Source organism: Lycium ferocissimum, chromosome 11, assembly GCF_029784015.1.
Source record: "Lycium ferocissimum isolate CSIRO_LF1 chromosome 11, AGI_CSIRO_Lferr_CH_V1, whole genome shotgun sequence".
NCBI classification, from domain to species: Eukaryota; Viridiplantae; Streptophyta; class Magnoliopsida; order Solanales; family Solanaceae; genus Lycium; species Lycium ferocissimum.
The window spans coordinates 41,983,161-42,001,273 of NC_081352.1; the positions used below are offsets into that span (position 1 = coordinate 41,983,161).

Below are 18,113 nucleotides of genomic sequence, written 5' to 3' on the forward strand. Positions count from 1 at the left end.
CAAGCTCTTTCTGATTTTTAAAGTTTTTTTTTTTTTTCAATCGATATTAGAGTTTGTTTAATATTTAATGAAAGTTGTTCAATTTTGACAAACATAAAAGATTAAACTATTTAAATTTAAATCTATAATATAAAACAAAAAGGGACCAAACATTTCTACTATATAGACCGTTAAATTTGGAATAAGGACTCGATCGAAATGAAGATCTTTAGCTACTGGAGTTGCCCAAAAAACAAGGAAAGCAGACGTCGCCGCGTCCGAGAGGATAATCTCGAAGATCATTCTGGTTAAGACAAGACATCAACTTGTTAAGTACACTTCTTACTGTCAAATCAGATACACTCGCCAATTTCTCGTTCACTTTGAAATTCCATTTACTTGTTGTTGTAGTAGTACCGTTCTCCATGTTTGATGCTATTTACTTTTATCTGATTATGAATATCAGCAGATATGGAGGAAATTGGAGAGAATTGGAGATGGATATCTAGTGCAAAGATACTTTTTTTCTAGTGCAAAGATACTTTTTGCATACATATAAAGCCAAACTATAGGAACGAAAAAACAAATAGTATGCAAAAGAGGTGGCAAAATGACCCTACACAGTTTTGCTTTGTCATAATTGAAGGTACATTTTTCTATATTTTTTATTTATTTATAACGTTCAATGTAATTTTTTTCATTGAAAAATATTCAATGGCTATTCTCGTATATATTGTGATTGAATTAGTGATAAAAGAAAAATTAGTAGTAGTATTTTTACACGGGATAGGAAGTTATCGCGTTTTAATGAGAATATGTTTTCCACCATACATTTTTTCAATGAGTTGGTTCGGTGTGAATGAGGTGGAAAATTATGTTTTATAACACAAATTTCACACCAAATATCGATGAAGAAACCTCTATTTCTAGTAGTATTTGAGAGTGTAATTTTTATTATTTTCTATCTATTCGGATGGTATAGTTTTTGGTGCTACGATTTTTAAAATTTGACAACATTTTCTTGTACTTATAATTAGATAATTTTTTTCTGAAATTTATATTAAAATTTATTAAATATTTGATAGAAATCAAACATGTTCAATTTGGCCAACACAAAAAAGCTAAAACTGCTCACAATTATTTTAAATCTATGCTTGATGCTCTCCACTTCTAATTTCCTCTTTGATAATGAACTTCAGCATACATAGAGAGGAAGGACTAAGGAGATGGGTTTCTACTGCAACATACTTGCAAACATATAAAGCCAAACTATACAAAAGAATAGAAAAGAGGTGGGAAAATGACACAAAAACAAAAAAATCTGGTTTAAAATAGTGCCTCAAAAAAAAAAATCCTTAAAATTATTACATAGGGGGTAGGGGAAGGGAAAATGGGAGAAGGGGTTACAACATAGGGATTTGAACCCTCACCAATAAGGTGAAAATTCAGGTAGCCAACCAACTGAGCTACTAGATTCCTACAGTGCCTCAAAAATATACCACTACGTTTTGCTTCTTTAAATTTATCAAAAATAATATTTTATTTTATTAATATTTAACAAACTCTAATTACCAGATATAAGGAAACTTATGAAAAAAGAATCTAATTGGAGCTCATTGGAGCTCATTTTTAGAAGTGTACAATGTCTGCATTTTTTGTCATTTTTCGATCTATTTATGATGTTAAATGTATTTCCTTCATGATGTAATTTTTATTATTTTGATCTAATTGGGTGATGCAGTTTCTGAGATTTGACAAGCTCTTTCTGATTTTTAAAGTTTTTTTTTTTTTCCAATCGATATTAGAGTTTGTTTAATATTTAATGAAAGTTGTTCAATTTTGATAAATCTTATAATATAAAACAAAAAGGGACCAAACATTTCTACTCTATAGAAACTCATGTTTCTATATAGAGACTAGATGAGGGTGCCCGCGCTCCGCACGGGTGCCCGATGTCATATTTCTTCCACTATAAAACCAACTACTTTAATCAACCATTGAACTTCATATTTCTGCATTTAAGACCGACTTCTTTTTTCACCATACAATAAGAAATAGTATTGAGCTTGCTTAGTAATCAATTATCGAGTAACTCTTAATTACATAAGATATTTCAAAATTTGACGAGCCATTCACGTTGAGATCATGAAGCACTCCGTAGATGTTCAATTTTTCAATTACAAGACGACCTGAATTAACGAGGAGAAAGCATTTCTTGATGTTCCCAATCTCCAATTATAACATCTATCATGAATCTTCATGCCAAGTATTGGCGCTTTCACATCATCAAAGGTGAAAGAAGAGCCAACTTTTTTGATAGTACCACATCGATATTTTGTTTCACATCATCGGTGGTGCGGAAAAGAGCCAACTTTCTTTGATAGTACTACATCGAATATTTTCAAAATGTGCTTTGTAACGAGGTGAGATCGAAAAAGACATTCAATTAACCAAAGTTCAAGGTTAAATGCAGAAAGCATAAGATATTAAAAATTTGAATGATCGAGCAGAATGATCGTACATAACCTAAGGACAGTCGATCCTAAATAGCGAAGAACTCACGTAAATTGGAGGATTATTTTTTATTTCTTCCCATTAAAGCTTACCTATGAAAACTAAGAATGTTGCTTCAATAAAAACAAACAAAAAAACCAAAAACGAATATTCAAACCAGTGGGGCGCTTCATTCAAAGATGTTCTAGCCACTTTGCTCCCATCAACATAAATGGTATGCATTTTAAGGAAATGTACAATAAATTTATCATGAAAATTTATAAAAATTACTAACCGAGTAATCAAGTCTTTACACCGAGTTTTCCAAGCAGCCTTCCGGAGGATGAGTCTAATTGCTCTCAAAACAAAACAAGTAGAACTTCGGTAGTGTCGGTCAATAGAAACAAGTGCTGCAGATGAACATTAAAATAGTCAGGTCATTTTAGTTAAAGAGACGTCCAGTGAGCCATAAATTTAAGCATTAATTATGTAAGAAAAGAGTTCTCCTTTTTATTAGTATGGTTTCTATAACTCTCATTCAAGAACCTTTTTGCACTTCTCTTAAGTTCGTGCAACCATTTTACATCTCTAATTCCTGAGGAGAAAAGTTAGCATTTCGGGCTTTCAACACGCATAAGGACAAAAGACCTTTTAACTTAGTCAACATCAATATAGCAGCGCCACAATCAAGCCGTGAGATACTAACTAAACCATAACCTATACAAAGAAGAAGATTTTTGTCTTAGACCTCCTTAAAATGGGGCAGTATTCCAACGAAGAAAGTTTTTTTTCCTTTTCATAACATAACTTAGAAATAAAATGAAGTCAACTTAACTTAATTTGTTGCATTTTGTTTATTAACTATGCTACAAAGAGTGCTTTGTGTACTTGTTTGTCCAAACCTAATCGGCAAGTAAATTTTCTTAACATGCAACGATGGAAAGATCAAACAAAATGTACACCAAAATAAGTCACCTTGTGGAACAAGTGATTCGCGGTGAGACAAGATTGTAGTTCATAACCGCCAAAAGGGTTGTCCGCAGCGAGCCTCGCCCAAACTTTTTATGTAAGAATCAAGGACTCCTTAAACCTTAAACAATGTTAGCAACATTAGTATATTTTATTTGATCTTTTCTCCAAACGGTAAAATATACTTGGCTCGAATTTCAAGCATATATAGATCGTAGTTTAACCGCGCATTTATTAATAAACGTGATATATAGGCTTACGCCCACGTACCGCTTTCAAATGCTAATATTTCGGACAACTTGAAGCCTCCGAAGTGAAGTTAAGATTATGGACATGGAAAGAAATATTCATGCCAAAGGATCCCACTGCCACAAGAATACCGATAATTGTCGCCCTTAACTAGCTCGCTTTAGTTGTTACCATCCGCACACTTCACCTTCAATATGGTGAGGCGACTTGGATCTTTGTCATCTTGCAACTTACATCGAGGATTATAAAATACCCTCGAAACCATTAGTATTACCATTTTTCATTCTCGGCCTCACGGACACAATGAGAAAGGAAAAGGGTTCATTGGAATTTTAAGTAAAAACATTCACTTCTATGAATTAAAGTCAAGAAGAGGTTAGCTAGAGGAGTCATCACGTAATTTATCTATTGGAATGCTTGGAATAGTTAGTCACCCTACTATACCACTTTAAAGCACATACATATGTACTAATTTACATATGAAAATGACAATTTAAGCACGTGAAACAAATTTCGGTGTGTGTCGATATATCATCAAACATCTCGGGCGAATCATAATGCGGGATGTAGTGTCATTTGTACATCGTACATCATAAATTTTCGCTCTAACCAAGCTTCAAAATAAAGAAGCATTGGTTAGAAAACGAAAATACATCGTGATAAATCACTACTTAGAAAACCTTAGAAGAACGCCAAAAATTAATTTTGAAACGCGGGGGAGAATAAAAACTAAATTAGCAAGTTCCAAATGCGAATTAAGCCTCATTCTTTATCTCAAGGTATAGCGAACAAATGCAAAAGACAAAGAGCAACTTAATGAAAAATCAAAGTAACCAAACCTGAAAATTTTGCCCGAAAACACATATATGATTAAAAAAAATTCAAAAGCCGCAAAGAAATATCCATTTGCCCGCTTTTTGCGGCTAGGAAACAAAAATCACCCGTGAACTACAAAAACATACCAAAAAGGAAAGAGAAAAAAAGAAGCAAAAGGAAGAGGTAAACAAAGAAAGAAGAATAAGAATCTAAGCAAACAAAGGAAGAAAAGGTTATGAAAGAAGAAGGCTCACCTTTTTCCCCGCTTTGTATGGTAATATCACGCGGTAGAGTATAAAAGAACCAGATGGGTCTACAATTGTGTGTTCCACATTTGTACCATTGGTGTATTCTCCAAACCACCCATGTAAATTACGGAAGTACCTTGGTCGTCCATAGACGATGACTGTCAAGAAAGATTAAGGCCCGAAATGAGAGAATTAATAGATGAACGAAACAAAACAAAACAAAATCACAAATATTGATGTAAATTTTTTTTAATGGCGTAGTAGTGTATAAAAGAATATACATAATGAGCATAAATAGAAAATCAAAACGCAAAGAGACATGTTAAGGTTTTAAGTATTTTAAAGTAAATTTTCCGGCTTTTCACAAAGTGCCATTACTCTAAGTAGCATCCTTCTTTTTACCAAGTAACTCTAATACCATCTATATAATTTAACACCTAAAATTCTAAGAAAAAGCTATTATAATATCATATATTTGTTCCTCTCGCAAATTTCTACTATAATAGAAAAAAAATCGTATGCTTTCCTTTTATGCTCTATATAGCAAAGTTGAGTAAGACATTTCGTTAAAAGAGAACAATTAATATAAACTTTAAATCAATCAAAAAGTCAAAATTCAGAATCCAATGCAAAACCTCACTCAAAGAATCCATTACCATTGCATAGTGAAAAATTACATATGATCAGTGGTGGAGCCGGGATTTCCGCCGATGGGTTCAAAATATAAAAAAAGTAAACATACGAAGAAGCCTAAGGGGTGGAGCCAACAACTACTATATATATATACAAAAAAAAAAAAAATTTTAACCTTGTAAAAAAGATTTTTTTCGCCGAGGGGTTCGGATGAACACTCGGCTTTACGATATGGCTCCACCATCACATGATAACATTATATCCGACTTAAAAGAATAAGATTCTTGACAATGTTTTGAACCTTCACATCGAGTACAAACATGTCACGCTTGAGAGTGAACTTAACACCGGAAAACGAAATGCCATATCACAATATTGACAACTTCGAAAGCGGTAGAAACGAGAAGAAAGGAGGACCGATTCTATCGTGTTCGTCCATTATTCCTACATAGTTAGACATCCGTTTTTCAAGCATTTCATATAAAGTTTCTTTTTTAAAGTTGGAATTTTGTAATCTTAACATTTAAGATATTGCTAAAGTAGACACATCTATACGGTATAACATGAAATACAATGCATAACCATTTTGCATTAAAACCATGAGATAGATAAGGCAATCATAAGGAAAAAATAGCTACCGAGCAAGAAAGCAAGACAAAGGAAAAAGGAGAAGATGGGTGTTCTTATCAATGCGAGCTGAATATTTACATGCATTTGAAATAAATATCCTATAAACCGAAAGTGTAAAAAGTTAAAAAAAAAAAGTATATATTCGTTAGGAAGCATGATTAAAAGAGATTCATGTGAGATGTAGATGGGTGTGCTCAAGTAAATAGGCAAAAGACTATATAAAAGGAAGATACCAAAGAAGAAGAAGTAGAAAAAATAGAACTGCAAAGGGAACAACGGAAAGTTGGGTAATCAAAGTCTTCGAAACTCACCATGATTAAGGCCTTCCTCAGAAAGAGCAGTTTGGATTTCTAAAGATTATACCTTATGAACTTCCAGCGATGTATGAAATTTTGGAGACTTTGAACAGAAAGACAAGCATAAATACACTTCAGGTATTCCCAAAAAAATCCTTGTGCTGTACACCAGTAAAAGAATTTTTAAGATCGTAATAATTTCATCACTTTCATCTTCGCGACATATTGTAGTGACTCTCAGGAGGTGAACCGCAATCACGTTGACTAATTCGATTAGTATAAGTAATCGTTTTTTATTTAAAATCATTTCGAGAGGATATCGGCTATTGAATGCCTCGAACTTTTATTTTAGGAATGTTATTCTTTGTTTAAAGGATTGGAATGCCCTCTTCTACGTACAATGTATGATCTTGAGATACTAACTACACCATTATTTTACATCTATTTTTAGTGAATGCACTTTTACCACTTCTATCGGTAATGAGTAAATGAAAACGAATAGCTTAACGCATTCTCTAGAAAGTAATAAAGGACTAATTATTGTTTTAAAAAAGAAAATCTGATTATTGACATTCAAGATTGGCTAATCACGTCATAGGAAATATTGAGCATAAGGATCAGGATGAAGTCCTAAAAGTTTCAATCTCTTTAATAAGCTTTCATCTCACTATTTCATTTCCAGGATAATAAAGATTAGATGTCATAAAAATTTATCGACCGGAAAAGTTGTCGAGATGACTTCTACACAAGTGGTTATGTTATCCCTACACGAACTATTTAGTTGCATTTAATTTTAAAATGAAGGTGATATATTAAAAAAAAAAAAAACGATTAGGAGTATGAACATTAAACAAGGATTTTCAGGTGGCATAAGAGAAAGGTTAATAAGATGATTCATTATGCTATTCATTATAAGAGCATAAAACGATAAAGGATAAAACCCGCATCTCTTAGTCTTATGAGAAAAATGTACCATTCAAGGCAACATATATATTCCTTTTATATATAGTATCTTCTCTGTCCCTCCAAAGGCTAGTCGGGTTTTCCCTATCGATTAACAATAATTATGTTAGTTAAATGAAGCACAAAGATCCAAGGAACAAGAAGATACGAAGAGTCGTAAACGCAAACAAACTAAGATAATAGTTATTAGCAACAAAAAATTACTCAATTCGCAATCGAAAAGGTTTCCGTATCACCAAAAAATTCAAGAACTAAACAAAAAATAAGAGAGATGGAGAAGAAGAAAACTCACCAACAAAGAAAGAGAGAGATGGAAACCGCAAAATCTCGAAAATCCATACCTCAACAAAGATGAATAGAATTGCCAAGTTACCCCAAATATATATGTATAACACCGAAGAAGCACCTTAATCAATTAATACATGCATGTTTGAAAAAACACAAAACCCAAGGAGATATCGATTTTCCATGTTAACTTGTAGCAAAGAACCGAAAAGTCGTTGCTTAAATCCAAAAGAATACCAAAAAGAGTCGACATAAGGTGAAGAAGAAGCATGAGAGAGAGAGAGTGACATGAATTTGTCAGTTTAAAATTTACAAAGAGGAAAGCTACAATAAAAGTTTTAGGTGGATTGGTTCAAGTGCAACACGTGGAATCACAGTGGAGTAGGAGTTAGAAAAGATGCCCTCACTTTGATTTTTATTTCATTTTAAACACCATGGGACGACGAAAGACCCACACTTATTATATAGTTAAATAGTCGCCCACCCCAAGGGACCCACATCTCTATGTTTCTATATAGTAAAAATTAAAAAAAAAAAATATTAAAGGCCCACTCTTCTACAATAGTAGAGCTTAAAAAAATTAAGGCGGGACCCACGTAAAGAATTAGGAGACAATTGCGCTAAACCAAGAATATTTACCAAAAATTAAAAAATAGTAGTTCTTCGTTTAAATAGAAAATCAAATTTCTACTTTGTTTCGTTTTAAACATGTAAAATTAATTTAATAATTTGAATTAGAATTTTCCAAATCAAAATTTGATAAAAAAAAATAATAAGTATTAATTAGGACCAATCTACATACATGAACAATAGAATATTTTACACCTTTAAATTAATCGAATTAAAATTCAAATTATCAACTGATGCTTAAATATGGCTATTGTTTTATCTCAAAGAGAGGAAAATAGTTTCCTTTTAAACAAGTCTTCTCTTTTAAAAAGTATTAATAAATTTTTGCAAACTTTGTATTCGTAGCAAACACTAACATAATAAAGTTTTAGATACGGAGCACAAACTACAAGACAAACTTTGAGCATAGTGTATATATATATATATATATATATATATATATATATATATATATATATATATATATATATATATATATATATATTATCCCTACCCAAACACAACTACATACACATGGATAGGGTTGTTCGCGTTTTGGTTAAAATCAAAACCAAACCGAATAAAAAAAACAGACATTGGTTTGGTTTGGTTTGGTTTTAAATTTTAAAAACCGATAATATTTGGTTTGGTTATGGTTCTATTAAAAAATAACCGAATAAATAACCGAACCAAACTGATAAATTATATACATAAATTTTATAATTATTTATATGTATAATAGTAATTTTTCATAAATAATTATAAATATTTTATACCTTTTAATCATTGATTTGACTTTGGTCTACTGATTCCGCATGATTGTTTAAGACCAGTGATTTCTAGATGGAAGAATGTTACTTAATGTAACGGGGGAGTTGTTGCTTTAACCATTTACTCCACTATAACTTAAGTATTACACTATCACTAATAGTGAAAATATTTTTATGATGTATGTTCCACCTTAAACTATAAATAAAAGTTATCGTTTGAACCCAAAAAAAAAAAAAATCAACTTTTTAATGTTTCTTGATAAGTCTCATGGCGGCTAGTCATAAACCAAAAAATCGAATCAAACCAAACCAAACTGACAATAACCAAACCGGTGGTTATTATTTTATTTGGTTTGGTTATGGTTTTAGACATTTAAAAACCGACTAAATTAGTTTGGTTATGATTTTAATCAATAACCGACCCAAATCGAACCATGAATACCCCTACACATAGATACACTATAATTCATAGTATAATTTTTTTTTTTTTTTGAAATGTAATAAATTATTTGGCTTTATTAATTGGCGATGACAGATTCATTATTATCTAGCTTGGAAACAGACACGTGAAATAGGCTTGTAAGAGCATTTTAATTGCTATAGAATCAAAAGATATATACAAAATGAATTAACACTGATTTTTATATATTTGTACTAATTTTTAAGTGAAGAAAATTAAATATACAATCTTTAATATAATTTTTCAATTTAGTTAAACAAAGGACAAAATATATTATGGAAAATTTACAGCTCATAACTATCTCTAAGACTTATTTATTAGTAATAGCTATCTTTTTTTTTAATTATTTTTGGTAGCTTAATTATTTATCAAATTACCATCTATAACTTATTTTTTTAACTGCAGTGTATTTCCCTAAAAATAAGGTATCTCTCTCCCACTTAGCCACAATTTTTTTTCCAAATATTTTTCTCTCACCTATCAAATTTATTTTCTCCCTCACTCCTATTTCTCTCTCCGTTCTATCTCCTAGTCTTTTAAATTGATTTTCTCTCACCTACTAAATTTATTTTCTCCCTCACCCCTCTTTCTCTCTCTGTTCCATCACCTACCCTAGATCTCATTTTCTCTTACAAATCAGAAGAATCCTACAATAGTAGCAACAACCATGGTCGACGAAAAAAATAGCTCTAACTTGGCCATGTTCTTAATCTCCTCACGTGTCTTCCCAGCTATCTTTCGCCTCATGCCATTCATAGAAGCATCTCGGCAAACATTTGTGAGGTTGTCTCCACTATATCCCTCTGTTTTACGAGCTACTTCTTCAATGTCCACATCTGCAGCTACCTGATGTCACAGGAAGACATTTGCAATTTGTTAAAAGAAAGATTCATTCAACCAAATAGATAAACTAGCTACAATTCCTTCAAACTTCAGAAGCATATTACCAAAATCCATTTAGGATCCAATTAAAAAGACACCAGTTTCATAAATCGAGAGACGTACGTCTTTATAACATTGATGCTTTGAGACATCGGAGAAAAAGTATGCTTGTATCGAGTTCAAAAGAACAAGAAAAAAAAAACACCATTGATTGATGAGAGTTGTGGAGCTTCATGTCCACCAAGTGTTTGATAAAATGTGTTAGTATAATTCAAGATATATTTTTGTGTATTAACAAACAATATATCTAACTTTCAAAAAAGATATTTCAGTAATTATTTCGTTGTATTTCAATGTATTTATCTTTTTTTGTTATAAATATAATGAATGTTCCAAATATAGAGCCTATTTTTACTACACTTTGTTTTCACAACTTTTGTATTTATTTCGTATTTCAATGTATTTACGATTTTGTATTTCTAATTTATGAAACCGTTTCTGATATATTTCATTGTATTCCATTGTATATACGCATACTACAACTTTATATTTCTTGAATAATCAACCATATTTCATTATATTTCAATGTAGATCTTTCTGTATTTGGAAGTTTTTAGATCTTTAGTGGTTTTTGAATTCAAAAAGTTTTGATTGTGATTAAAGTTGAGAGAGATTCGTAAGCTTTTATGGAAGAACAACCGTTATGCCTGATTTAAGGGAAGTTTTAAATTGAATCCCATAATTTTTTTTTAAAAAAAACTGTTCCATAAATATGGCCTGATTTTACTCTTTAGTGATTTGTGTGAAATATGGTTGATTTAATTACATTTTTTTGCGCGGAGTGCCCTTGTTTTGGGGTGGTCTTTAAATTTTCTCTATATTTCATGTTGTAGTGTTTTAAATTATCCCTCATATTATTTTTGGTCTTTAATTTTTGCCCTTCGCATTGCAACTTTGAGCTTTCGCTCCGAAATAATGAGATTCTAAGTTCGAACCCCCGCTCAAGCATAAATTAAAAAAAAATCGCAAGACAAGGTTTGGGTCGCGTATACGGACCGGCATACTTTTGTTAAGGAATTACACCTTTTGTGCGGACAGTGATCTTCATGTACCTTATTTGAGACTTGGCATAAGTATGTCGTCCTAATAACTTTGATAATTCCTTCACAAAGTTATGCGTGGGGGCATACTTTGAATGGGCAAACTTTTATCGGACCTACATAACTGTGAAGGAATTATCAAAAGTTATCTGACCCAGATACTTTTACCAAGTTCCGTCATACATAAGGCATAATGCCGGTCCGCATAACTTTGGCAATTCCTTCACAAAGTTATGGGCATACTTTTAATGTAAGAAACTTTACGGATCCGCATAAACTTTGAATGAATAATCAAAGTTACGGACCAGGCATACTTATCTAAATCCGCCCATATAAGGCATAAGTATGCCGGTCCCAAGATAATTTTGGTAATTCCTTCACAAGTTGTATCGTAGGGGCATAAATAAATTTAAACTTCCCTTGCGAATTTTTTTTTAAAATTTTAACCGCGTGTGGTTCGAACTCGAACCTATGGGTTTTAGCCGAAGGGCAAAAATTTAAAGATTTCAAATACGAGAGGCAAAATTTAAAGACCACCCCAAACGAAGGGCAATTCTGCGAATTGCCCATTTAATTAGACTTACTATTTAAAAAGGAAAAGAATATTATGTTCCAAAAATATTGCCTATTTTTTCTTGCAGAATTTAAAAAAAAAATATGTTCCAAAAATAGAGCCTAAATTTACTCTAACGGGTTTTGTATTTCTCTATATTTCGCTGTATTTCACTGTATTTAAAAAATGCGAGATACAATCGAAATACGAAAAAAAAATACTTTACTAATTGTAAATCTTATTTTTATTCTTATAACTTAGTTAGAAAGCTATTAAAAGATATATTTATTTGTGTAAGTTTTCCATATATTATGTTAATAATTTAAATATTGGGCCCGTGCATAGCACGGACAAATCCCACTATTTTTTTGAAGTAGAGGTAATGGTGGTGGGGTATCCAGTTGATGTCAAGCTCAGCAGTGTTGTGGCGGATCCACTGAAAAACATATATCGAGTAAAGTACAACCCACCAAAAATATATATAGAGTAAAGAAATGGACAATTGCTTGCCTGTGTCTCTCCGCATGTGTGTTTAGCCAAATTTATGAAAAGTTAAATGTACTTATTTTTTCAACCAAAAAAAGAATAAATTATTTTAGAGAATGAAGATATTTAGCTAACTTTTTAAATAATTAAGTGATTTTAAGTAGTAACTTAAGTTATTTTTCATCTGTGATAACTGTGAACAGAGAAAATTAAAATTTGAAACTCTTTCTTTGAAGATAAAATATTGATTTTTACAAAGATAAATATACTTACCCTTACCAAAATTGTATACTAACCAAATTTTTCTATCATCTACTATAAATACAATTACTTGAAAAGCAAATATTTATTGAACTAATGTATATTTAGTAATATCTTTAATTTATCATATCTTGACATTAAGTAATTATATACGTCCAATATTATTGCTTTAATTTAATTACGTGGTAGCTAGTAGGTGCTTTCTTTTCTTTTTCCTTTTCCCCCGTTGTAGTTACTTTCTGCATTATATACGTTACGTGGTAGCTCTATTCTGTATTTTATGTGTCATGTGGTGCATCCTTTTTGTGAGCCTCTCTCATATCGGATTATTTGTTATTTATTTTTATTGTATTCTACATATATGGTGTTTTCGGTACGAAGTAAAATGTTTTGCAGTTTTTCCATTTTTCTTTGATCAAGATTTTTAGAATTACTTTCTTTAGGAAAACAAGTTCCTTAGAAATGAGGAAAATGACTTTCCTAATGAAAGTAGCGAAAACAAATCCACAAGTACAACAACAACAACATACCCAGTTAAATTCTACAATGTGATGTCTGGGGAGGGCAAAATGTACGCAGACCTTACCCCTACTGTTACAACTCAAAAAATTTCGCGTCGTTTGCGTCGTAAGTAAACTAACATAAGTCCGGAGAGGTCATGGAACCCTTATAAGGTTAAGGAAGACATTTAACAAGTGCTAAGCAAGTGTCTAAAGGTTCCGGGATCAAGCGAATCGAAGGAATTAAGTTTGTCAAAATTTTGGGAAAATTTGGCAGAATTCTGGACATGATTTTTGGTCCAATTTGAGGGCGGTAGATCTCTTGGCATACGAGGAGTTATGGAATGCATAACCTATGTAATTCAAGTTCGGCGAGTCCTCTTTCCAATGCAATTGACAGATCGTAAAACTGAGAAGTACGGGATAATGTAAGGTCCGTACAAAATTGTACATCCCGTACCTCATTTTCCAGAAATTTGAAAAATTGACATACCAGGTACAGGATGTACAAAAAATTACGGCCCATACATGGAGGTCGTACTTTGAGTCGGTGAAAAATTGTCCTTGTCCTATAAATTGATTTCTATGACGTAGGGCTCATTTATTCCACAAAATTAGAACCTTAGTGACTCTCTAAGCTCTCTCAATCATCCATAATCATCCCAAACCATTATAAGAGAAGATCAAGCTCTAAATCCGTAACTAGTTCATAAAAGGTGATTGTTCTTGCTTTTACTCGATGTTGTGGTGAATTGGATCTTGAAGCAAGTTGTGTGGGTTGAAGTTCTTCAAGTCATAAGGTATGTTCTTCATTTTATTTCTTAAGATGAGTTGATTTGAAGGTGTAACAAGTCTTAAAAGGTGAAAAGAGTCATGGTGGAAAGGTTATAGGTGTTGAGTTGAAGTTATTGGCTATGGACTGATTTTGAAAGGAAGTTTTGGACTAATTTGAGTCTAGTTTGAATGTAATCTCTTGACTATGGTATTGTTGATGTTGTTATTGGTGTTTGGGAGTTGTTTTGGAGTTGGGAGGATGTATATGATATAGGGGAAATCTTTGTCGATTTCGGTAGCTACTTTATTAGTTTAATTTGACCTTATAAGTGTTTCAACGACTTAACCCTAGTGTGAACCATCTTAAATGTAGATTTGCAAGCTCAGGAAGATAGACATTGAGTGGTTAAGTGGACGACGAGGTATGTTAAGGCTGCTCCTTTCCTTCTTTTGGGCATGATCCTTATGAACAAGACGTACACGTAACGTTAAATCCATAATGATTTTGTTCTTAGAAGTTAGGGATGATCCGTTTGTTTCAAGTTCTATAATGTTATCTCTAGAAAGTTTTTCTTTAGATCCAATATGATTTCTAGAGTTACTTGTTGATGAAAATGCTATCCCATAATGATGTTCGGAAGTATAACGACATTACGTCACTCCAATAGATTCAGAATGTACTCTTATCATGTTTATGCATTGGATTTCATTTTTATATATGCATATATAGACCTGTGAGCCCTCTGGTATGTTTTGAGAGATATTCATAGATCATTTCACGATAAGTTTGTGTTAAGAATAGTGTAGGTTCAGGATGAGTTTGATGATAAGTCTGAAAGGTGGTGCTCGGTGGGCTAGCTCCGAGTACCCATCATGGCCCTCGAGTTGGGTCATGACAGTCGCGATCATAATTGATTTGCTATTAAACTTGTTTAAATCCGTGTAAAGTGTTATAATTCATTCTATCATCTTATAATTAGTAATTCATTCTATCATCTTATATTTAGAAGAAAATAGAGATTTTATAGTTCAAGCTAGTTAATCTTGATCTGCACTTATGTCTTTGCTATAGCAATACATAAGACGATGAAGAGCAACTTCTGGACTGGATAGAAGGTGATCATATCCTGTTGTACTGTATATTTTTGTTTGAACCTTTTTAATAGTTCATATAATTCTTATTCTACCATCTCTTCTTTTGGCTCTATTTTATTGGCAGCAAAATAAGAATTTTCAAATTCGTCGTGTTTTGCCGATATATATTTATATTCTTGGTTTTGAACGATAAATGGTTACAAATTTAAGACAAGAATTTTACTCTTACAGAGAATAGAACCACGTCTTGGCATCTAAATTCACTTTAGCACAATCTGTATAAATAATTTCTAAAATATGTATAGAAAGTTGGTTTGGCTAGGTTCGGTTTTTTTCGACTTGAAACCAAAACCAAATCAAATATAGTCGGTCTTTAAATTTAAAACCAAACTAAATAAATATGGATTTTTTTCCCGGTATGGTTATTGATTTGATTCGATTTTTCGTGCCCACCCTAGGTACTGGTACGGTGTAATTTTTGGAAGAAAAAAGAATGGGCCCATATTTATTTACTAAAGGAAGCCAGATATCCAGCCCATATTTGCAAGAGAATCCGCAACCTCAATTCAACAAATCTGAACCGTCCAATTTAGGTCATGGAATCCTGCAGCACTATATATATTCTCCATCAGCCTCAGTGTATACAATAGCAAACTAAGGTTTAGGGTTTTTTGTTTCTACCCTTTTTCGAGCAAACCTAAGATCTGAATAGAAGAGGTTAAAGTGACGGCTCCTTTGCTGTCCGCCTTGGCTGAAGTTGAAAAGCAGTCCTGGCCCTCATTTTGTAACTCTTCCTTTCACTTTTAGGGTTTTGTAAATTGGAAATAGTTAGTTGTTAGATCGCATCAATGGCACCAAAAGCAACAAAGGCAGAGAAGAAGATAGCTTATGACCAGAAGTTGTGCCAACTTCTGGATGAGTACACACAGGTGTTGGTGGCTGCTGCTGATAACGTTGGATCCAATCAGCTTCAGAACATTAGGAAAGGTTTGAGAGGTGACTCTGTTGTGCTTATGGGTAAGAACACTATGATGAAGAGGACCATTAGAGTCCATGCTGAGAATTCTGGCAATGACACCATCCTTAATCTCATCCCTCTCCTTGTTGTAAGTTTTTTACTTTGTCATCTGCTCAACAATGATATCTCCTTATAGTGAAACCTGCTGCAAAGTTCTAGTCTTCTAGTGTCAATTCAAATAGCTTTAGGGCTCTTTTGATATTTTCTCAGCAACCCACGTTGGGTATTCCACTAAAAATAATTCAGTAAAATGTGCGATGAAACAAAGAAACTTTCCCACATTATATGTTCAATGTATATATTCACATCATGATTTTTTGTTTTTCATTGTATCAGTTAACTGATTAGCTGTACTGAATTTGTTGTTAATTATATATTAGGGTAATGTTGGACTGATCTTCACCAAGGGTGATTTGAAGGAAGTGAGTGAGGAAGTCGCTAAGTACAAGGTAAATTAACTAATCCACATGTTCTGTTTTTCTCTGTGCTTTTACTATATATACAAATGATCTGAGACTTGCTTTTACGTCATTCGTTTCTGTGTGTTTTTGAGAATCACAATTCACAGTTTGTTAAATAAGACGTGATGTCTTTTAACTAGTACATGAATTCCATTTTGGTGTCAACTTTTTATATGTAGCATTGTGAATTTGAATAAGGTCTTTTTTTCATTTTAAACTTTTCTGATCCTTGTATTGGGGCGAAGTCATTCTAGTGTTTGTATATGCTGTTGCCCTCGATATTATTCAATTGGATTTTGTCATTTTTCTTGCTGTGGAGCCTCTAGATTAGTACTGGATGTTGTTTTCTTATACAAATTGTTGAAGGCATATTTTATTCAAGACTTTTGTCTGGTTCTATGTTCCACCCTCGTTCCAGCCTTAATTATATTAATTAATGCTTGTCTTTCTGAAGTTGTGGTCCTCCATTTATGTTATAGGTAGGAGCACCTGCTCGTGTTGGTTTGGTGGCTCCAGTTGATGTTGTTGTCCCTCCTGGCAACACTGGTCTGGATCCCTCTCAGACCTCTTTCTTCCAGGTTCTGATCTGATGCCTCAAGACATTTCATTTTTCACTTGCCTAACTGAAAGTTATTTGTGCTTACGCTACCATATTCTTGCAGGTGCTCAACATTCCTACCAAGATTAACAAGGGTACTGTTGAGATTATCACTCCTGTGGAGCTCATCAAGAAGGGTGAGAAAGTGGGTTCCTCTGAAGCTGCTCTGCTTGCCAAACTTGGAATTAGGCCATTCTCATATGGTCTTGTTGTTGTCTCTGCTTATGATAATGGATCCGTCTTCAGCCCTGAGGTTCTCGACCTGACTGAGGATGATCTCATTGAGAAGTTTGCCATGGGAGTTTCTATGGTTACCTCCTTGTCATTGGCCATCTCTTACCCAACTTTGGCTGCTGCACCACACATGTTCACCAATGCCTACAAGAATGTGTTGGCCATTGCTGTTGAGACTGAGTATTCTTTCCCTCTGGCCGACAAAGTGAAGGAGTACCTGGAGGTATGTTTTTAATGAATGGTTGAAAGATATGATTATTTACAGTTTACCTTGTCTTAACTATCTTTGTGCCTGCCTGCAGGATCCTAGCAAGTTTGCCATGGCTGCTGCCCCTGCTGCTGCTTCTGGTGCTGCTCCTGCTGCTGCAAAGGAGGAGGAGCAGAAGAAGGAGGAGCCTGCTGAGGAGTCGGATGAAGACTTGGGTTTCAGCTTGTTTGACTAAGTCTGTTGTTTGTGATGTTCTTTTGTTTGCTTTCAAAAGATATTTATCTCCTTTATGTTTTCAAGTATCTGAACAATATTTAAATTCAGTTAAGACGTATTAGTTGGTGGATTTGCTTTGGACCATTTGCTTTATTAGATTCTTATATTAGTTTCGTGTGATACTCTTTAATGTTTTTGAATTGGTATGTTACTAACTTTTCAAGAACTGAAAACTTTCATTACGGCAACAAAAATTTAGGGGCATTATGTCCTCATATTTTGTCGTTTACACTTGTTACTTCTAGAACACGTATTATTAAGTATACT

General features: G+C 33.0%; 1 protein-coding gene across 1 annotated transcript; it reads left to right on the plus strand.

Annotated features, from left to right (window-relative positions):
• Positions 1–15,683: 15,683 nt before the first annotated feature.
• Positions 15,684–17,918, plus strand: LOC132035846 (large ribosomal subunit protein uL10). Its single transcript, XM_059425988.1, has 5 exons — positions 15,684–16,157; positions 16,450–16,518; positions 17,010–17,108; positions 17,193–17,585; positions 17,665–17,918. Exons 1-5 carry the CDS (start codon positions 15,900–15,902, stop codon positions 17,803–17,805), a joined length of 960 nt encoding a protein of 319 aa, XP_059281971.1. The 5' UTR covers positions 15,684–15,899; the 3' UTR covers positions 17,806–17,918.
• Positions 17,919–18,113: the final 195 nt, after the last annotated feature.